The sequence below is a fragment of the Pimephales promelas genome, chromosome 5 (genome assembly GCF_988280905.1).
Source record: "Pimephales promelas chromosome 5, fPimPro1.hap1.1, whole genome shotgun sequence".
Taxonomy (NCBI): domain Eukaryota; kingdom Metazoa; phylum Chordata; class Actinopteri; order Cypriniformes; family Leuciscidae; genus Pimephales; species Pimephales promelas.
This window is the reverse complement of record NC_142773.1, coordinates 31817572-31840849: the sequence shown is the minus strand read 5'-3', so window position 1 is coordinate 31840849 and position 23278 is coordinate 31817572. Positions and strand designations below refer to the sequence as shown.

General features: G+C 36.9%; 3 protein-coding genes across 4 annotated transcripts; 1 reads left to right on the top strand and 2 right to left on the bottom strand.

Moving 5' to 3' along the window:
- Positions 1–7319: 7319 nt before the first annotated feature.
- On the bottom strand, positions 7320–8205 carry insl3 (insulin-like 3 (Leydig cell)). Its single transcript, XM_089131733.1, has 2 exons — positions 7963–8205; positions 7320–7901 (listed from the first exon to the last, which is right to left on the bottom strand). Exons 1-2 carry the CDS (start codon positions 8174–8176, stop codon positions 7642–7644), a joined length of 474 nt encoding a protein of 157 aa, XP_088987859.1. The 5' UTR covers positions 8177–8205; the 3' UTR covers positions 7320–7641.
- A 1175-nt stretch (positions 8206–9380) lies between these two features.
- LOC120483238 (potassium voltage-gated channel subfamily V member 2) lies at positions 9381–15445 on the bottom strand. The gene is made up of 2 exons (XM_039678197.2): positions 12901–15445; positions 9381–11228 (listed from the first exon to the last, which is right to left on the bottom strand). The coding sequence occupies exons 1-2, from the start codon at positions 14224–14226 to the stop codon at positions 10929–10931; spliced, it is 1626 nt and encodes a 541-aa protein (XP_039534131.1). The 5' UTR covers positions 14227–15445; the 3' UTR covers positions 9381–10928.
- A 161-nt stretch (positions 15446–15606) lies between these two features.
- On the top strand, positions 15607–17073 carry rps28 (ribosomal protein S28). Of its 2 annotated transcripts, none has more exons than XM_039677995.2 (4): positions 15607–15721; positions 15982–16029; positions 16403–16525; positions 16952–17073. In XM_039677995.2, the coding sequence occupies exons 1-3, from the start codon at positions 15683–15685 to the stop codon at positions 16523–16525; spliced, it is 210 nt and encodes a 69-aa protein (XP_039533929.1). In that variant the 5' UTR covers positions 15607–15682; the 3' UTR covers positions 16952–17073. The 2 variants fall into 2 exon arrangements, with proteins under 2 accessions (XP_039533929.1, XP_039533930.1); XM_039677996.2 differs by having other exon boundaries at positions 16949–17073.
- Positions 17074–23278: the final 6205 nt, after the last annotated feature.

Genomic DNA, 23278 nt, shown 5'->3' with positions numbered 1-23278 from the left:
AGAGTGACTTTATTACCAAAGAGGGGAAAACAGCAGGTTCCCACTGCCTGACCAAAGTCAGCCGTTTGCATCAGGAGCGAAAGTGAGTGAGCCACACACGTTCCCTTTTTTTAATGCCATATTTAATTACAATCCGTCTGATTTCACCTTCCCACAATTCCAACCTCCTTTCATTGAAGAAATTCCATGGTAGGGACACACACTGACTTATAGGCTATGTTTAACATTGAATACCAATAATGCAGTGAGTCTAAGACTTTATGCATGACTTTTGCACAAAGTTGGGCAGGTATTTTTCAGTGTTATGGTTGGTGTTCTTTTCTTGTGTGAAATTTACCCTTACATTAAACCTCAGCATCAGTAATATACATATCATGTTTGGAGTGAAATCTGCTTTCACACAAGATTAAGTGAATGTTCTCAACACAAATTCATTATGTCCTAATTAAGCCTATATATTAAGGCTTAATATATTATATTTAATATATAAATGATATATTAAACTATATTGAGATTTTATGGGCCTATACATTCACTGAAATCAATGCAATACATTGTTATTGAAAAAAATGAGGGGAATTTAAAAATCCATCAAAATGTCTGTGAATGTAAATTTATGATGATGAGGCTCTGAAAACCATGCATTGGGCTGTATTTAAATCTCAGAATTGTCTTTGTTCGTTTTAGGGACTTCTACATATTGTATATTGTTTAAAATTTTGTATAAATCTCTTAATTACAATGAGTGACATCTGATGTATAAATAGAAATACAATAACTTAATGTACATTATAATACATATTCAGTAATCAGATACTGCTAAGGGGAAATAAAATCTAACAAATCATGTAAATATTTCTCATCTTTTATTAGGAAATTAAACATTTTATCAAACGTTGCTAATTGCCTTAATCTTTTAAACTGAGAATAGTGTGATCAAACTACATTATCTGTCGAGTTAGCATGTTTCAAATTGGATGACTACAGAGACCAATCTCAAGATCACTCATATAACAGTTAAAATATATTGACAAAATTGTAAGGGGAAATGGATGGTCAATAATGGAAAATTCTAAACACATAGAGGTGTGGAACAACTTGAGGGTGAATAAATGATGAAAGAATTTTCACTTTTGGGTGAACTATCCCTTTAAATGTAAAACCCTTACACTAACCCTTGTTATTGTGCACATTATTGTTTCTGACAGACAACACGTTAAAGCTGCTCAGGCCGCTATTTTTTCCCTCTTCTTGGAAAGCGATGATGCATTAAAAACATTAGGTAGTGTAGATTTTCCACAAAATGCACGCACTGTCAGACCTCTGCTTCTTCTAAATACTAAAATGTATTGTGCGCGCACAGACATCAATGTTGTAATATTCAAATGACGTGGATTTGAAAACAGACAGATTGTAAGGTAATAATTATTTATTTCTTAGTCAGCAAGTATTCGGTGAAGTGATTGAGGCCCATGAATGTGTTATGTCAGTGTTTTTATTTCTAATATTCCAACAGACAGCCAGATGATTTTGGCATAGTTCTTTAGTCAAGTTTATTTTGTTTACATAAGAGGCATGTTTGGCTTGTCAAACATTTTACATTTAGCAGATTTTGAAAAGCCATGGAAAATTCATTGGTCTAATAATATAATAGATTTCTTCCAGTCTTTTTTTGTATTTATTATTACAGAAAAGTTATGAGGTCAGCTGATGAAAAAATATTCAGCACTGTACCGCAGTAGCTTACTGCACTAATCTATAACATATGCATGCAAGACAGCATCCAATTAATATTAATGGTTTGTGTTTTCTTGATTGCTGAGAGGGACCACACGTTGTGATCAAGTCTCAGTGGTGAAGCAGATCCTATTAAGAGATCTCCTGCGAGGACATCCCTCAGTGTGTGCACTATATAATTGCAAGTAGTGCTTGTCAGAGTGTCAGGCAGTTTGTGTATACAATCACAAATCTATGTTGAATTCAATGTTCTGCATTAAATAGCAGCAATCTAAACTGGGCTCAGCACAGTTATATATGCTTGTTCTCTGAGCAGCTACTGAGGGAATACATGCGTGAAACAGGAATCTCTACTCCTCTGATGTTTAACACGGTCACTTGTGAGGCACAAGCGTTGCAGCGGCCTGTAATGGTGTTGCAGCTCAGCACCACTGCAGTACACCTCCACTGCATCCTTAATTATGCATGGCAGCTGTAGTGAGAACACCCACTCACTCACAAGGGAAGTGCAGGGGCAGGAAAGCAGATAAGAGGAGTGTGGAGTGGGAGTGGGTGAAGTCTGTTTACACTGGGATGTGAGATTTGAAAAAAAAAAAAAAACAGAGACTAATGCTGCAAGCTCAAAAGTTTTTACACTGTCTTCTTTCTTTAATGAATTTGACTGATCAGGACTATAATAATTCTTACCTAAATAACATTATTCATTTCGATACGTTTTGTCAATGCATTCGGTTCCGTTATAAGGAAAAGAGACAATTTATAATAGGCTACAAGTTAAAATTAACCTATATTTGGTATTCTTAAAAGGCCTTACTGGGCCGAGGGGCCTACATAAAAAAAATACACTGGAAAACGCTGGTTTAACAATTTAACACAAGAAAAAGTGCTGTAAAACATCACTCACTTTTCGACAGATTGCGTAACTTTGGTTTTCACAGGGACTTTGAGGGTCTCTCCCCAGCAAGCTTCTCGTCTTGCTTCCTTTTTGGTCCCGTCGCTTTTTTGTCTCTTTATAATCCTCTGTATTTACGCTTCTTTATGGACGTTTTGCTGCGTAAACCATTTGTGACATAGGTAATAAATCGTTTCCATGAACGTGAACACCGTTTCACGTTCAAACTTTGTGCTCTTATTTCCCGGTTTCCCATAATGGACGCACTGTGAAAGCGTAGAATGATGAGTGTATACATCAATGCGGTAAACCGCAATTTTTTTGCAGTGCATCTGGTACCGCAAAAAAGATACGATGAAATTGCGGTACAAATTACGATGTACGTAAATTACGATTACGTAATGTTTTACTATTTCATTAAAAAATAGCTTTTGTGCTAATCCTGTGTTCGGTTTCAGTCATTCCAACGTGATCTCATGAGAATACGTATGTATGTGTACGTAAAGTGTCGTTCTATCATACGTATATATAATTACGTTTTATATGCGCAGAAACGTATAATACTGACGTATTTACAGTACTAAAACGTAAAATATTTACGTATTGACAGCACAAAAACGTAACTTATTTACGTATGAACAAATCCACCGACGTACACATTGTACGTATCACAATTTATGCATATTAATATCGTAGCATTATGTTTTGACTCTATTGCATCCCACTGTCTTATTAATGAAGTTTTCAGTCGCATTATTGATATAATACTCATAAATATTAACATTTTGCTCGTTTCGCCTGCATGGTGTTAAACAATACACTATAAAACCTTTAAAAATACATTCTTTAACGTTACTCGTTCAACCATTTTGTAATAGTTTATTTACCTTGAGACACATAAAGCGTTTTCTCCTATAAAACACAACAAAAATTCACAAAAGACATCAATTTTAATAGTTTGATGTAATCCAAATCTTTAGAATCCATAGTTGTTTGCAAGAAACAACTCCTAATTCAGCGATTTCAGCCTCTTATCCAGATCTCCATTCTCAGCAGCGACCGTAACGTTACAAGTCAAAGTCAAACCCCGCGCTGGTGATGAATTCAAATTCAAATATTGCGCCCATACGTCATCTTTTACGGCAGCGATATCAAACGTTCATTGGCTCTTCCCTGCTTCGTCACAGTTTGCGACATGAAGGACTGTAGACGGTTGGTTAGTTTAGTTCATTTGAATTTTGAAATGGAGAAGCGCGAACCAAGCCGGATTAACATTTTCATTAGTAATTTAATTTCTGCTCTATACTTCATACAAAACTATTACAATACTGCCAGAGAGAAGACTGCGACTGCAACGCTTCATCATGTGAACGGCTTTTGGTATCGGTTTTGACATTTTCGCAATAAATAAATTATTGTGATTATACTTGTCTGTTAGTTATGTTTTTCTTCATAATTGTAGTTTTTTACGTAGTTTTAAGGAATTGTTATGGTAGGTTTAGGGGTAGGAGTAGGATTGGTGTCTCAAAATATATTTTAATGCTATATTGTTAATAAAACTGCCCTTTCCCAACACCTGTCTGTTACGTTTTATCCTTTTTTACATTAAGTATAAAATGGGTATGTTTAGGTTTGGGATTAGGGTTACGGGATCTTACATTTATCTATAAAATAGTAAAAAGGGAAATTATCCATATATCTTTATGATATAGAATATACGTAAATAGTTTACGTTTTGTAGCTGTAAAAACGTAATAATGTTACGTTTAAATGTTGCAGATACGTCTATATTATACGTTTCAGCATCTATCCAAACGTACTAAAAAGTACGTTTTCTATCTTTGCAAAAACGTAAAATAGCTACGTATTAACAATGAGACCAGGCTGGTCATTCTGTTACCTTGAACTTAAAGTAGTAGTTCACTTTAAAAAAAAAAAATATTTACTCCCCCCCCCCCATCATCCAAGATGTCCATGTCTTTCTTTCTTCAGTCGAAAAGAAATTAAGGTTGTTGATAAAAACATTCCAGGATTTTTCCTCCATATAATGGACTTCATTGGGTACCAAACGTAAAGGTCCAAATGACAGTTTCTTTGCAGCTTCAAATGGCTTTAAACGTCCATTACATGGAGAAAATCCTGGAATGTTTTCATCAAAAACCTTAATTTCTTTTCGACTGGAGAAAGAAAGACGTGGACATTTTGGATGACATGGGGGTGAGTAAATTTTCAGCAAATGTTTTTTTTTTTTTTTTGCAAAAGTGAACTACTCCTTTAATACCTGGACCAAGGCGCTGGTGACACTTTTGTGTTTTGCAGTGTAATTGAATATTTTAGAGATTTCTTTGATATTCACTTATAAAACTTACCTGATGATGTTAGAAAACAATAATTCCCAGCATGGGATATTTAGGCATCCAATCTATTCATTTATACAGATCCCTCTATTAGGCCACACACCATAAGTCCCTTATCTTAATTTGTCCTGGACTGTTGAATAAGTGACAGTAATAGACTGATGCCCAGAGGAAAATGAAGACGTGCTATCAAGAGCAGTTGTGGCACAGCTGGTCTGACGTGCCTGTCTGTGTGGCCTGAATATACATCTGCTGGTAGGCATTTCAAGCAAATGAAATCACTTTGATCTAAAGCATTCTAAAGGTATAAAAATGTGTTCGGCATTGATTTAGATCACTGCAGCAATGACAAGTTTTGTTGTATTTTTTTATAAGGTTTGATGTAGAAAGTGATTTTGAAGTAATAGTAATAACAGATAGGCCTAGCTTTTGCTACTAGTGGTTCCCCCTCTAGCGGTGAATTTTTAATATAGCATGTTGAACTACTCGAGAGAAAAAATGTAATTGACAGTGATAAATGTAGTGAACCTTTAACTACATTTTATTCTGAATTCTAATGATTTATTTAGTGTCATTGATCAAATATTAATTAACTTTACGTGAGTTGTACATTCAGAATATCAGATTATTCTTTTTGGAAATATTTTTGGTTGGAGTATCCCTGTTCATGGCTGCTAGCAACTGTTCATTGCTAGTTCATGTTAGCTCAGTTCTAATAAATAATATAATTACAATAAATAACAGACCACTTTTTATTTGAAAAGTTTTACCTACAATAACAAAGGCATAGGTTGATGACGCAAAAGAGGAATTATGGAAATTGTGTCATGCTGATGGATCTAAAAATGTTTATGGATGAGTGAATACATTGATGTTTTTTAACATGACTTGGTATGAAGCAGGGCGATTGCTAATATAAGAGACAGATATCAGCGCCACACGCGAGTCCCACGTACATAAAGGAATAAGGACATTTCATTCTACCGACTGAACTACCGCAACAAGTGCTGAATTACTACTCAAACTGGTCAGTTTATTAGACAAATAAAACTTGTGAGGCAATACAGCGCTGTTTCACTTGCTCTAACAGTCTGCATTTGAGTGTGTTGAAAGTTATGTTATTCTATGTGTTAGTTTGTTGGCTGACTAGCAGTAAGCTAGATCAACATTAGAATAATAACATACTGAACATATTCTAACATTTCATCATCTTGAGCTTTAGAACATTGATTAGTTTTTATGTACATTTGCTCACCTGTATAAATAGGCTGAAGTAACTTACATGTAAAAGCGGCGTCCTTGTCAAGTGAAGTCGTAGTTAGTCGCGGATGTGGAGCTCTCGGCATCTCGAAAACGCCACGTCAACGATCCTCGTTTTAGTTCTCCTTTTGTCCCAAAGTCTGCTTGCCTTGGTCCATAATGTTTGAACGAAACAACAACAGCGTGAGCAAGACGTTACGCAGTTCCACGTCTATCCGTGGTTACTATGGCAGTACCATGGGCAGTACACGTGGAAACCAGTGATAACGCGGATATTACGTCATTGACAGGCGACAATTGAACAGGGACGAGCCATTATTTAAAATTGGAATTTTTCTGAAATTAAACATCTTTGGGAACTTTTGGGATATTTTAAGTACATAACTGAGGAAATAGGAAATATATCACACTGTCCAAGTGATTTTTTAAAAATATTTTATTACAAAAATCTGTGGTGAGCGGGGCACAAACTAATGTGGGGTTAGTTGTACTTGTAACACACTTGTAAATACTTCCACACAAGCTTGCATGACGAAACTTAGTGTATTTACTAGTTTCCATATCAATACTATATACAGAAAAAAAATGTCTCCAAAATTCAGAAATCTTTGGAAGATGTCAACATTTATTTAACCATTTCAAAGGTGAATTTCTTATGTTATTTTTTTATCTCTGTTTTTTGTGTTTATGTAAAATTAGACAAATCTGATATTATTTTAATCTCCAATCTGTTATTTAACAGGTAGCAGAATACACAAGCTGTGTTTAAATCCTAGTTGTGCAGGTGGGGCACGTTGTAACACTGCCTTACAATGTGCCTCTTATATGCTACTCTTTGATGTTTAGCGATATAATTCACACTTGTGATGAGGAAGAAGTGAATAAAGACTGTGAATCAATGTTCAGAATTTAATCATTATTATTAGGCCTATGTTGTGAATGTGTTTGTTGTCAAACTCAAAAATTCGTTTATTTTTAAATAATAAAAAAAATGTATTTGTAATAAAAAATGTATTTTATTGAAAACATATTTTAGTTTTTTCTTGGATAATTTTTTTTATTAGATCAGATAACACTTCAAGTTGTCACATGGTCATGTTACAATGTGCCCCTCACATGGGGCATGTTGTCACATTTCACTTCCATCCTTTCAAGAAAAAAGTATACACTGAATTAATGAAACAACACCACATAATTGTACTAGACAAAGACGTGTGAAACTAATGCAAGAAAAAATAAATACTCTGAACCCTGAGTAGGTTTAAAAAACTGAGAAAGTCAAAAAGTGTTAGGGTGTGCCCTGCTCTCCCCCAATAAAGTTGCAATTAACAAGGTAAGGTGTGAATTAGCCTATGTATCTATATTTATATCTGTTCTTGAGGATCTGTTGTGAGCTTAGCAATACTGAATCAGTTCACTCATGGTACATCCAGAAGTACAGCAGATGCCCGCTGGCCCGACATCACGACGACTTCTGGAGGACATGCTGAGAACCTGCACAGTGGTGGAGTGTCCCGGAAACTCTGCTGGTGGGCTTGTGTGCTGGTCGGGGGCTGGATGCTCTGTCACGCTCTCAGGGAACTGCTCGTCCTCAGCAGTCAGGCTCGCTTTCTGGTGCGCAAAGAGATCTCTGTGCAGCCAGTTTTGTAGGTTGCCTGAAAAAGGGCAGATGATGTATTAATTTACATATACAGTATATGTAAAAGGATGGATAACACCAATGTCTGAAGAAAGTAAACCTACTATGGTGGTTTGCAAAGTGAAGGTCTGAATCAAGCACATTCCGTTTGAGTCGGGAGCTCCCACATGATGTGACCACCATCCGAATGAACTCACGACCACAGAGTTTCACTCGTACATCTTGACTCTCAGTCTTGGAAGTCTCGAGGAGGCTTAATAAAGCTAAAGAAGCAAACCACTTAATGTTCATGGTGTTTCTTGGGTGATCAAATTAGAATACACAATATTCAAGTGTGTTCAGGTACTTCGGGCTACCTACCAATACCACATTTGGGTTTTTATACTTCCAATCAGACCTTTGCATGCATGGTTTTACAAGAATATCTGGCCTTGAATGAAGAAAAACATGTTCTGATCTTTGAGGCCTTCAAAACTAGAACGTATTTCAGATAAAACATGTCAGCTGTGATATATTGTATTGCCTGGGGTCAAGGAGAATTGTGATAGCTAGTCACATTTTTTGTGTTTTCATGTCTTTTATGAGTTTACAGAAATACGTCAATGAACATCTATTTTATATTAGGGGAAGATGGGTAAGATGCCTCCGCCATGAATATCACTAAATGTCATCTAAACACATTTATTTAATTTATTTTTTATTTAATGACTATTTATCTGAACACTAAATTTGTGAGATTTATTCCATCTGAACAGTTCTAATCTAATTTTCTGTTCTTGGATAATAGTCATTTATGAATTTTCTGGATATTAAATGTTTTAATGTCTGTTTGTAGATTTATTCACATTCATTCATTTAGATTGCTAGGGTAAAAAAGTATGTTGTTTTTATTCTGAAGTGAAAAGTGAATGGGACAGAAGCCCCCTAGTGGAATGTTGTTGCATGTGTTTCTTGTTGTTGTTTTTTTTTTTTTTTTAAAGAATTATTATCACGAATGTAGTTATTATTTAATAATTTCGTAAATTGGGTACACATTTCCAAACATATTCACTATGGGACAACGAATTAAGAGAAAAAATAAAAAGATTTATTCAGTTTATAATGTTGTGAATTAGACACATTTAAAACGTTAATTATATATTTTTTGTAACAGGGAAGATGAGGGAAGACGTCCACTAAGGGACTTATATCTTTAAATGTTTCAATACAACATTGGGAAATTTCCACTGTGGGCATCTTCCCTCATCCACACTGTTACAACAACTTCAAAAAGTAAACATTTTGCAAATATATATGGTTACAAGTCAGTTTATTGAATGACATTTAGCCACTGATCATTTTCAATAAGCTCAGTTGGGATAATCTCAGTTGGGTTTTACATAAATAACAAACAAATACATTAGTTATTCCAGTCTGAATGCACTATAGATGATCCCTTGACCGTTATGCAGTAAATCCCTGCGGTATGTGGCAAAGGCTGATCTTTCCCGTACAACAAGGGCTCTTGTCTTTACATTCCCTTAATTGAAGTTGAACATTTCTCTCAAACCATTGGCTTCGTTTGTCTTGTTGATCCTAAAATCCTGTTAGACATATAGTCAGATGACTTGACTTCTCACTGATGGTAGCTTACGTGCTCGCTTTACATTGTTTTCAGAGACGACAAAAAATGAAGATGTTAATGGAAAAACTCTGAAAACAATACAAACAAAGCCTTTTACAATAAGACAAAGGAAAGCAACAGCTCTGAGATTTGCATTCTGCAAGAGCTAAATACAAAAAATGTTAGGTCTATTGGTCTCTTTTTGCATCAGCTAGGGAGCCTAAAGATTGTATTAATGATTATTAAATTATTTATGTGGCGACATACATACAGTGAACTAGTTCTCTCTTAAAGAAACCGTTTGCATTATTCGTTTTTTAATATAAGTTGCTGGGGTATGTTATTAAATGCAGAGCAAAGGTGAATCATATAATGTAAAAGTTTTGAAAATTTTTAAAATAAGTTTGACATGCATGACGATGATAATATGATGGATATTAGAATATATGGGGGAGGGGGGGCATATACGATTAATTCTTGGAATCATATGGCTCTAGACACAGTCTTATAAACAACCATCATTAAAAATAATTAAACAAAACAGGAAATCACCCTTCAGACCTTCCAAAAACAGTTCAAATGAGCATTGGGCAGCGGGCTAATCTAAAAGGGTGAAAAAGTGCTTACTGGAGAATATACCAATACAATTTTCATAGCATAATTTTGTTGAGAAATGTCATGGTATCCATATGCACCTCACCTATACAGAAACACCATTCTTACTGTGAAAGCAACACTCTAAATATACCAAAGGTGTCTGAAGGCCACATAAGTCTCACTTGATCCTCTAAAATCCCTTGTTTTAATTGAGGAAGAAAAATATGCAGAATGTCAGGATTTTTGTCTGTATTTATATGTACAGTGCTTTCCACTTCCTTTCTTTTTTTCTGTTGAACACAAAGGAAGATATTTTGAAGAATGTCGTTAACCAGACAGTTAATTCACCCCATTGACGTCCATAGGAAGAAAAAAAAATACTATGGATGTCTGTGGGGTACTTCAATGCCTGGTTACCAACATTTTACAAAATATATTCCTTTGTGTTCAGCAGAAGACAGAAATTCATACAGGTTTGAAACAACTTGAGGGTGAGTAAATGATGACAATTTTCATTTTGAAGTGAACTATTTCTTTAAATCTTTTAACACAGATTGATACAAATAATAGTTTGCAGTCTGTAATAACATTTTATGGTCATCCACTTGATGTCTGAAATTACTTGATAACTGAATAGATAGGCAACTGCTAAAAAAAAACTAGCACAAGTTCACCTCAAGATCCTCAGCGACATCCCATTTGTAAGCCATCTTAAAGCTAATGGCTTAATTTTCTTTAACCTGGCGTTCACCCATCTTTTAAATCCCTGTTAAATTCAAGGCAGGCTGGGAACCTGAGCTGTCTGTTCAAGGGCAGTGAAGGCAGGGTGGATGACAAGGACATTCAGTGATGACACTGGCCAGTGGGATGTCCACTGTCCTCATCAGTCTCCTCAGCTTGAGGCTCGAAGCAGTTCTCAAATTTCTTTTGAAATCTTTTCTTGAGGTTCAATCCACGCAGGACTTTTGTGTTAGTGCACTCCTGAGCCTTCAACTTGGCGTAATAGTCAGAAAATTTGTTAAATAAAATGGAGATTGGCATTCCATTCAAAATAATGCCAAAAGATATGCACCCGAAGGCCACCACTCGACCGGAGTACGATATGGGCACCACATCTCCATAGCCCACCGTAGAGATGCTCACCTGTAACAGCATCAAAAAACAATGTCTATTTATATATTGCAAATGAGGACCAGGACACTGCAAAATACACAACAAAGGCCAGCTTTTAAATGAAAATAAAGAAGCAAAAGAGAGTATGTTTCCATGTCAGTTTATCAGTTTGGTGATTAAAGTCAAAATTGTGCATGCAAGTCAACTTAGTATAATACTTAGTAAGCCTCCAGGAAGTTCTGAACTAATCTAACTTTTCCAATCAGCATGGATGCCTCCAATTGAGTGGCATTACAAGGTATTATATAAGATTAAACACAGCCGCCCGAGGATAAGGACTAACAATTTAAAGAGGATAGAGGGATACAACAGGCAGCCACAGCAAATGATGATAATGATTATGATTTTAAAAACAAACATTCACACGCAAGTGGAACTACTAAAAACACATATAATGATGCCCACTGGTTTAATATTTAAGCATCAAAGTTATGTAAATAGTCTATGTCAGCTTTGAATATTTTGAGTCTAGACATGGACAACCCATTCAAATTAGGTTTAGATATGTTCAGTAAATCAAGAATACAGCCATACAGTCTCCTAAGAGAATTATTATGTATTTATTTTTGTAAAATGGGGCAGAACTTCAGAAACAAATGAAACTGTTTATTGAGTCTAAGCAGTGTTGATTTGGCATTATTAGGCCTATTAATTAATATTCCGAATTAGCTTTTATTTTATATTTTAAATGTTTATTTTAGTCATTTTGATATGTGTTTTTGCCATTTTTATTTTTTTCTTATATTACTTACTAACTAGTACCGAAACTTATTTCAGTTTGTTGGCAAGGCAACATTTCTAATTTTCACTTTTGTGATAGTTTGAAACAAAATGTTTATTGTTGTAGTTTTAGAAAGACTGACCAGTACAAAGCCCAAACCTAATTACCATTGGTCCCCTGTGAGCCCACTCCATCTTCCCAGATCAGTGTCTGACCTCACTGATGCTCTTGTCTCTGGATGAGAGTAAATCCCCACATCCAGGTTCTAACATTGAGTTGAAAGCATTCCCAGAACAGATGAAGCTAGCAGCAACATCCTAATAATAGCCATGGTTTTAAGACTATTTGCTTAGGTAAAGTCCCCGTGAAACGGAAGTTGCAAACGACTTTTCTCCACTGCTGTGGCGTATTTCCAAGTGAATATTGAACAGAAGGCAGGGTTTTACTATAGTGCTCCTCCTCTCCACCTCTCACTCATAGCAGACTAACGGTTTGAGGGGAGTGGTTAAGCGTTTCCCAACCCAAGCCGTCAAACCTACGTCATCAGAAAAAGACACCAATCCAGACCGGAAGTAACTTTTCAGATTTTGATTAAAGATTACCATGATCATTTTTTATATATATATATTTACTTACTTGCACGGATTAATGGTTCACCACCACAAGACTAGTAATATGCGCTAACAAAGTAAATAGGTTCAATTTTGATTTCACGGGGACTTTAACACATGGGTCAATTCAGGGTGATTGGGACACTTTTTGCCATTGAGATGACTCGGAAAAAGTGTCCCAATCAACTTAATTTCGCCCCTGTAGGTGTGCCGTTTGGATGTCAACATACTTTTGCCCATTTGTATTAATATATGAATCATACTGTAGTTGTGCTAATTGTGGTGAATGACTGTTTTGAGACATACTCACCGCTGCCCACCACCAGGCATCTGGTATACTGCTAAAAGGTGTTCCTACAGCATCCTGCTCCACTGAATGCATTAGGGCAGAGAAGGTGAAGATCCCCATGATAATGAACAGAAACAGACAGCAGACCTGTTCAAAACACTGGCGGAGAGTGAAGCCAAATGCCCGCATCCCTGTCGAGTGCCTCGCCAGTTTCAGAATGCGAAAGATGCGCATGAGTTTCACAACTTTAAGCACTTTGCTAACTTTGCTAACCCTCGCCATGGTTTTCAGGTCATCTTGAACGCTGAGATCTTCCTGGTTAGCAAAAGCCTCAAATACCAGCTGGATAAAGTAAGGCATGACAGCCACTAAGTCTACAAAATTAAGTGCACTCTTCAAAAAATGCTTGACGTCACAAGTTGTCAGCAGGCGAAGGAAGTACTCGAAGGTGAAGAACAGAATTGAGGTGATCTCCACACACTCCATGTAGGTTCTTCCATAGATCTTATAATCTTTCAGTTCGCTGACAGTATTTAGAGTCATCGCTACTATGGAGATGAGCACAAAGAGGCTGGAGAACACAGCAAAAGCCTTGGCAGTTATCGAGGAGTATGGGTTCTCCATTAGGTCCCACAGCATCTTACGAACACCACCCAAAAACATTGACTTGAAACCCTCCTCACTGTGCTGAGGCTCAATTTCTGCCATAAGCTCCCTGTTCACTTTCAGCTGGTCTCTTATCTCGTCGACTTTCTCCTCGTAGAGAATGCGGCAACAGCGGGGACTGTCCCTCAAGTGCAGGCCCCAAAACCGCATTTCCTCCTCAAAATTGATGGGGCAAAGACTCTCCATTACCCATAACACATTGCTACAATAAAAGTGGAAGATGTAGTGGAAGAAAGTAGGATCTCGGTCGAAGAAAAACTCGTTAGTGAGCACACAATAGTCATCGCAGAGTGTTAGCTGCTTGACGGGATCTTTACACAGGACTAAGCGGCCTATTCTGGTTTTAGGGTGTTTGATAGCCTGGTGCTTTGGAATGGTAAAGACTTTCCCACCAATATTTACATTGATCACAGCTGAATGGCGGTGTGGCATCTTTGCCGCTTCTGTCTCACTGCTTTTCCTCTTTTCTTGATCTCTTTTGTCACTTGCCTGAGGTGATGGAGTATCAAGGTTGTCCATCGACGTCCAAGGTTTCACAGAGCTGTCTTGTGAAAAAGGAAAGGCACTGTCTTCTTCCTCGATACTCTGCGAAAAGCTGGCATTAAGTTTGACACTTGCAAAAAGACTTGAACGTCTCTTTTTCAGTATTTTAAGATTCTTGATTCTTCTTGGTTGATCCATTTTGGTAACTTAAATGATGACGAATGTGTAAAAAAATATAGAACTGATAGATGTAAAAATAAATGTCACAAAAAAAAAATGAACTTCTTTTTAGAAATAAAAACAGAAAAAGGCAGATTCTACATTCCAACACGTCCCACTTTCCTTTAAAATGCGCGTTTGTTTGAAACTTCCATATTCCACTGCTTCTAGCTTTTTAGAGTTTGCAATGTAGCTAAAAAGACAGAAAGGAAAAAGCAACTGTATTTGTTTCGGCTCAACTGAAGATCAAGAGTTGGGATTTGCCCCACCTCACTGATGCCATAATCCCATTGCTGTTCTTTCTATCCTCAACAGAGTTAAAAATACAGTCATGAGGATTAGTGTAGTGATTTAAGGATTGAACCCAGGAGGAGGAATGGGAAAGGATAAATAGCAGTTGCAAGGATACTAAGGTTATTAAATGCTCACAGAAAAATTCAATTTATGTTGCTTTTAATCAACAATATTGTGCTCAGTCTGATATTTAAACAATTCAGTGCAAATCCAATGTGAAAATCCTTTAATCCCATAATTTCCTTATTTTGTTCTGTATCCTTTTCTCTACTTTCATATCCTCTCATGCACATTTTACCACCAATGTGATCAGACAAAACTTAAAATATTAACACAACATAAATAAAAGCTAGATCTAGTCCTATTAAAAATAACTTTCAGGAAAGAAAGTAATTTCTTTTTTGATTAAACTTATCTAAAAGTATGGGGGGGGGTGCCTTTTTTTTTTGTTGTTGTTGTTTTTGCATGACACCTCTACACAAAGCTTTGGTCAGTTTATCATTAGTTTATAGACCATTTCACAAGATGTAAACAACACTGGTCCAGAAGCACTTCCTGTTTCAGTTTTTTAACACTACATAAAAGCTGGGATAAAATACAACCAACAGAACATTTAAAACTAAATCAAAAAGTTAAACAAACATCTTTAAGATGTTTTCTTTACATGTGAAATGAAGAAAACAGTTACAAACTGAAACAGGAAGTGCTTCTGGACCAGTGTTGTTTACATCTTGTGAAATGGTCTATAAAACATTTTTTACATATCCCCTTACTTATAGACCAATATCTATTATTTTGATTTTATTTTATGGTCGAATTAACGTTTAAAATATAAATGTACTGACATAATAAAAGACCACAGTATCTTCAGAAGTCTTCATACAGCTGGTCCTGGATCTGCAGTATATAAAAGTTCCCCCTTTACGATCCCGGAACCGGAAACAGAGTCGTTATAACTTCAAAACCATTTTATTAATATATATTTTAAAAAATATATAATTTTTGGTCTGTTTTCATTTTTGACAATGATATCAAAATGTAACATGTAATAAAACCCGATAAATTGAAAATAAGCAGTTTTTTGTGGGTACATAAAACCCGTCGAGACCACGTGACTTCCTTTCCGAACGAAGCTGAAATCATGGATGCCAGCCGCGTGCAGCCCATCAAGCTCGCTAGAGTAAGAAAAAACATTTTATTGAGTATTTCTCTTTGAATTCTGCAATTTAATACTTGTAAAATGAAAATATACCGTTTCAATTTCTTTTGGCAACGGTAGCCTTTAATAATCTTCAAATCATCCCACAACGCAATAGCGGGCCTTTAGTTAGCATTAGCATCCTGCAATCCAGCAGTTTGGATATCGATTGTCGTGTCCACCACATGTGCCGTTTAATAATGTCAGTTATATTTACCTCTAATTGTATATCTTTGTTACAGGTTACAAAAGTGCTGGGAAGAACCGGCTCCCAGGGACAGTGTACCCAGGTGTGTTCAGAATTAACCCATGCTCAGTTAACGTAACATTACATGTGGAATGTAATTAGCTACTTCATTTGAAAAACATTTCGATTTGTGATGTGCATGAACTGAGTTGCATTGCATTTTAAAGTGAATTTTGCTGGAGGCAATTATCACTGCTTGTGCGTGATCAATTTTGTAATTATTGAAACCGTTGTAATCAGAATGACACGTTATGAAATAATTCTCGTTGTTGGTCATGTCTTCAAGATCTAGATAAATGTATATCATAGTTGGATAAAAAAATTTTTTGTGGCTGTCAAAATGATGTTACCAATTTATTTTTTAAGTTTACTTTTTGATCCACATACATAAGACCTAAATTATTGTGCTTCCGTAGGTGCGAGTTGAGTTCATGGATGACAGCAACAGATCTATTATCAGGAACGTGAAGGGCCCAGTAAGAGAAGGAGATGTTCTGACGCTTCTGGAGTCTGAAAGAGAGGCCAGGAGGCTTCGCTAGGTAGCATACTTTATTCACTGCTGTAAATGCATTGATCATCTAAGATTTATTTGTTGTATTATTTTAAAAGGAAAGAAAAATGCTTTCAACATAAGTAATGTGTGTATAAGTAATATATATATATATATATATATATATATATTGTGTGTGTATAAGTTTTGTGTGGGAAGACAATGTCAAGTTATAATATTTAACATATCTGACTGAAAAGTCTGTAAATACTTATAAACATTAATCTTAGTTCTTTTCCAGTGTTTAAATTATTTAAATATTTTTGACTGTCATTTGTGTGCTAGATGACTCCTATTTCTCACATTATATGTAAATTAAGGCCATATTAATTTAATCTTGTCTTCCATATTAAAATGCAGCAGACTTGAGACCAAAAATGGCAAGTAATAACCATTGTTCTGTTTCCCCCAGCAGTGCATGTGTGATGACCTGCCATGGCCAAACCAGTACTTGTGGAGCACATCAACACCAGCTCTACAGTCGGCAGTACAATATCATTTGCGTGCAGTTTGAAATAAAATGTCTTTTGTGAAGAATTTGGTCCTCCATTTCATCCTAATGTTTGTTTAAGGTGTTACAAGCAATCAGTGTAATTGGAAGAGTAAACCCTGTATAGACCATTTCACAAGATGTAAACAACACTGGTCCAGAAGCACTTCCTGTTTCAGTTTAACACTACATAAAAGCTGGGATAAAATACAACCAACAGAACATTTAAAACTGAATCAAAAAGTTAAACAAACATCTTTAAGATGTTTTCTTTACATGTGAAATAAAGAAAACAGTTACAAACTGAAACAGGAAGTGTTTCTGGACCAGTGTTTACATCTTGTGAAATGGTCTATACTTGAAATCACTCTTTTCTACCTTCTTGGACAACCAACTAATCACAGTCTTCAAAAGATTGTGTCATATATAGCAACGGGGTCAACCCCACCTCCTCAATAAGATGCAAGTTTTTGCTTTTTGTTTTCAGATCGGTCCCAAATAGTTCTTAAGCTAAAGTTTTTATGTTAAATATTAAGAGTTTTCTAAGAGGATTCTTAGAATCTTTATGAATACGGGCCCTGATCTATTTATATTAATATGAATAGGCCTTTTTATTGGTAAATAATTCTTAGACTTCACTGCTTTTGGCCCAATATTCCCATCTTTGATAACTATTTTGAGTTTAAGATTTTTTCTTTTAAAGCACTATGGATGTTCATTTGTTTAAAAAAAGTATTGTCTGGACCTCTGCTGGGAAGGTAATATAGAGACAGGACTTTAATTGAATATCCCTGCTTTAGGGGACTACTGGCAAGTTGGCAAGACATCTTAGATTGTCATAAAAAAAATAATAATAATCTTGTCTGACACATGTTAGCATTATTGTGTATCTGAATACATTATTGGCCTATATTTCTAATGTATTAAGCTTAGAAACAACACTAAATTTCAATGCTGTGATATCAGTCTGGAAAAAAAATGTGTGATTGCTGGGAAATCTTGTATATGGGTATGTTTCTTGGTTCTAAGTTGTAGAAAAAAAAACTATAGAACATTTTCTGTTCATTCAACACGAAGTGCTTGATTCACTGTTCATTGGATGTCCACGAGAGGGCACAATCGGTCCTCCTCCTCAGAGTGCCCTATCCCAGGGATTTACCAGTGTAATCTTCAGCTATTGGTGGGTAGAAACCATGCAGCTGTCGAACTGTGTGATCCGGCTAGAACTGAACGCATTTGCAGATGTTTAGGTCAGAAGCTCATGGTTTATTTTGATTACAGTTTTTGGCCACCCCCTGTTTCTCTTGCAAAATAATAGCATCTGCACTCGCTGTTTTCACAAAGTAAAATCAAAATGGAAAATTCTTATTTTTCATGGAATATTTCAGTATTTATTATGAGTGATTTATGCGTGCACATAATTATTTTATTAAAGTCATGTGCGCATCGTAATCATCAATTAAAATAACAGATGATGTGTGTAAGGTTGGGCCAACCTGTCACTCATATGAGATCTATGAGAGCTACAGCAGCAATTCACCACAAAGATCCAATCAATTATAGTGGAACTTTAGCAGGATATACTACCTTGGTTTTTGACAAAAGAATCCCATCTTTGAGAGATAAATCCCTCATGATCCATATCAAATTTCTATTTTCATTTTCAACATACGGGGTTAGTAATTGGATTGTCCTCTATTTGACTGCTTTTTACAGGTTCTGCAGGGCCCAATTCAAGAACTCGCAGATCTAGGATTGGTAATGGCCCACTGCCTTTCTTTGGCACGATTAATTAAGTGTTGTAGAGCAGTCATTCCCAAAGTCGGGGTCCCGACCCACACGTGGGTCGCGGGAGATTTTGTCTGGGTCGCCAAGTCGAGCACTATTTTTCAGTGTGTTGTAGGCTACTCTCTAGATATGGGCTATTCAATTGGCGGCCCGCGGGCCAAGTGCGGCCCGCCAATCATCTCCATACGGCCGAGGGCACCCCAACCTCCCTCTCCTCCTATTTTCTGGTGGTGCCGCGCGGCTAAATTTGGTTAGATATGCGCGTGGACGCAGTGGCGCGTGCAGCTGGATGACTATACGCACGCACTGTGTGTGTACCATGAGCACTCCGACTGACCTGAGAGAAAAGTTTACAGTCCGAATATTTCAGCAGTTTTTATGTGTGTCCCGTATTTCTGTCGACTGAACCAGCGATATTAATCATTCGTTGGTTTGATTATTTCCTTTCCATGAATTGGCCATTGGCCAAACGCGCGTGCATAACGGTCTGAAACGATTCGGATTTGTTCACCTGAAGCGGTTTCTCGGTAAGTAACAACAAATAGAGAACAAAATAGCGCTGGTTTCAGTCGTTTCACTCGTTTACTTTGAACTAGGCAGCACGGCCCAGTGGATAACGGAACGCAAAGCTTAAAGGAGTTGCGTTTACTCCCGGTCCCGGACACTATTATTAAACAACGTTGCGCGACATCCTTTAAGAAGCGTCGGACACGTACTCCTCTCTCTTACAAACCACACATCACTCAATAGTTTTAAATCGGATGAAACAGTCTTAACATTCCCAACACTACTGATGAGAAAAATAGAAGAAACATGAATAAAGTTAGAAGACTAAATGCCCTAATCACCCCCCTTACAAACATTTACCATGTAATAGCCTGAATGTAATAATTTACCATGGTTTGGGCATAAATGTGGAATATTTATATTGAATGCTATGTTATAGTCATTTATATTGCCTTAGATTTATTAGGGGGGTAGAGGAATATGTATTTAATCGTGTGTGTAGTTTTTTTTTTTTTGTGCCTGTTTAGGCATTTTTATGCAGTGGTAGTGAGCCGTGCACGGTTACAAAGTCTCAGTGTCAGAATATTTTAATTTAAGCCTATAATAATTATTATAGTAAATTATGTACACTGTAACTATGAGAATATGAAAACAATGAGATGCCCTGTCAACTTTTCCTTTCTCATTTCACCTCTGCATATTGTCATCAACAGGTTAAACAAAAAAAGTGCTTTGTCAAATATCTGTATCTCTTTTAAATAGTTAACTGGAAGCTTAAAAAATGGTCATACATATTTTGTTAATGCATAAATTCTCTTCGTGATATATGAACTATATGGGCCTAATGTTTTTTGGGTCACAAGGATTTATCGACTTTAAAATGTGGGTCGCCAGAAAAAAAGTTTGGGAAACACTGTTGTAGAGGGACAGGATCTACTGCGTCCACCTCGCCACCACATTTCTGCACGCAGGATATCATGCTTGGATCACAATGTCAATCCTTCTTGTTCTGACAATAAGGAATCTCACAAACGCATGCTTCCACGTTCTTGCGCAACTCAATGACGTCACACACAGAACTCTCAGTTCAACCATACATGGTCTGTCCCATCCTGCTAACCTAGGTGTCATTAGATCAATTAAACAGATTTAAACAAAATCTTTCAAGTATGTTAATCTCTTGACAATATTCACATCTGGTAGTCACAACAACACTATCTGTTATTTGAATGTTCTGTACATTGTTTATATGTGTGTGCTGAGTGTTTTTCAAATGAACCCTCATTCAGATGAATCTTCGAAATAGTCTGTTCAGTCTTGACATTCGTGTTTTGTGTGTCTGCTCTCAGACACAGTCCGGAGATGTTTCCGATTTACCCTTACAACAGTTCCATTTTCCAGCTTGACAGTGTATGATCTGTTACTGGGCGTTCTTATCACATTTGCTGGTGTCCAGTGTGTTCTGTACTACTTGTCTCTTTCCTGAAGAGGTCTAAGATCTTTTGCTAGATCCTCTATTGTAGTTGGCCTGTTTGCGTTGGTTGCCTTTTACTGCATGTTCTGTTTGCAACACCTGACAGCAGGAGGCTATCATGTTTTGCCAGTAATGTTTTAGTTTTTCTGCTTATGAGTCTTTGTGCAGGACAGGCATTGTATCCCTGTCTTCTAGAATAGCTAGATATGGACCAGTCTTTGCTCTATTTGCCTTTTCCACTAGCTGTTTGTCCATCTTTAACGCAGAGTTGGAGTTGATGTTTTATGCCTGAATTACCAAGCTGTGCTGAAAGGTTTAAATTCTTCAGAGCTTGTTATGCCTGGGATCCCATGTCTTGCAAATGGGCCTTTAACTTAACTAATATCTCTGTGGTTGACCTGGTGTCTCTGAGACAATCTACTTCCCAGAAGTTGGAGAAGTAGTTAGCTGTGATGAGATATGCTCTGTTGTTGAATGAAAACAAACCACTTTTACCCATGTGGGCACATTGTCTTTTCTTATGTATGCTCTTATGGCTCCTCTCATCACACAGTCTCTTGCTCTGTGAAAGTAGCTTTCAGTACCGAAGTGTATGATTTCTCTACATGATTTCTATTATCAGCTTTGCTGGTATTACAGCTCTCTCTCCTCTGAAAATCACACCAAGCTCTTCTCTCGCAGAAAATGATTGTCTCACCTCTTCTTTCAGCTGAATTTTCTCTTCTGGCCATCCCTGGACTATCACTTGCTGTAACATCTGAAGTGTCCCATCCTTAGCAGTTTCTGTCTGTTTGTTGACTTAAATGTTCCTACTGCAACATTTAATCGTCTCAATTCATGTTTCTACAGAACCTTCTGTAGAAAGCATCTGGTTGAAACTCCCTCAACCAACTCTTTGTGGAAGTGCTACACCCAGTCCTGTCTCAGAGGGGTTGCACAGAAATATCAGGTCTTCTTCTGGATCGTAGTACTTCAAACAGGTGCAGAAGCAATCATTTGTTTCAATATATTGAACCTTCCTGTACATCAGTCCACTCCCAATCCACGTCTGTTTGTCAGATGTCTCATGTGTTGAAGCTGTCTGATAAGTGTGCACAAAATTTGGACTGATCACCATACATAATCTCTGTAGCCCCTTCACATCTGACAGTCCCGGTATCTCCACTATGGCTCTCACCTTGTCTGGGTCAATCTTTAGGCTTTCTGAATTTAGTGTGTATGATGTATTTTCCAGAATTTTCGATGTTTTATTCACCACCACCATGCTGCTAATCCAATCAGTAGTCTTTTTCACCTGAGCTATGATGCCTCTCCTGTACCAGGTTTCCCAGCTCATCTTTTAAGTGTTTCATTAGTGCCACTGGAACTCTCCGCTTTGGAAGCCTCACCTGTTTAACTTCAGGATCCACCTCAAGGTTGTATTTCACATCCAGGCATCCATTTTCTTCAAATACATCAGCATAATATCGTTGTATGTCTCTCTGTGGTAACAATATCATCAATTGCCATAATGTTTTCATCCTGTATTCTTACCAGATCCATTGCACAGCCTTGTTTCCTAGCAGGGGCACTGACGAGCTTTCCTCTTCTACAATGAATTCCAGACAATAGAGTTTTCTGTTTCTGAGGTTTCTTATTTTTATTAGGATTTCCATTGGGGTTCCAGGGTGCTCTTATTATATATGACCAGGATCTGTTCAATCTTTTCCATTAATGTGACTAAACAGTTGAATGGGTCTGGCATTGCAACTGGCTTTGCAGTCTAGTTGAAATTTTACTGGCCTTACACATATCAGTCTGGTTGCGAACAGTTGTTTTTCTTGTCCTCCCTATTTCTTACGATTTCTTGAAACGATTCCTCTTCCATTTCTGCTACAGCGTTTTCTTTTTCACTGTGTATCCAATGTTTTGTATGTGGTAGCAAAATGGTTTAGCTTGCCACATTTTCTGCATTGCTTTCCATAAGGTTGGCAACTGTTTTCTTTCACTCCTGCTGTTTTCCACAGAATTGACACTTAATGGATTAAATATGTTTGGCACTCTGGGCCTGTCGAATTCTCTTGCACTTGCACTTCAGCTTTCTGTCCCTCAGTGGTCATCACATTCTCTGTTGATCGTTCTGATGCTCTTTATATCCTCACACATTTCTCAAGTGTCATGTCCTGTCAGGCATTCTCTTACTTGTGAGTTCAGCATGCCACATACTATTCTGTCTCTAGTCAGAGTCTCGAGCCAATCCAAAATTGCACATGTCAGTCAGCATTTTCAAATCAATAATATTTTTGTCAATCGTTTTGCCCAAGTTGAACATGATTAACAACCATTCCAGTGCCAGTTTGCTGTCAGAGAGTGACTTGACAAGTTTTTGGCTGGGATTGTTGGAGAACGGATTTGAGGTGACTGAACATCTAAGAAAACCGAAAAAATAAAACATGGCGTCTAGTCTGTGGGCAGTATTGAGGGACTGATAGCCTGTGCGGAGG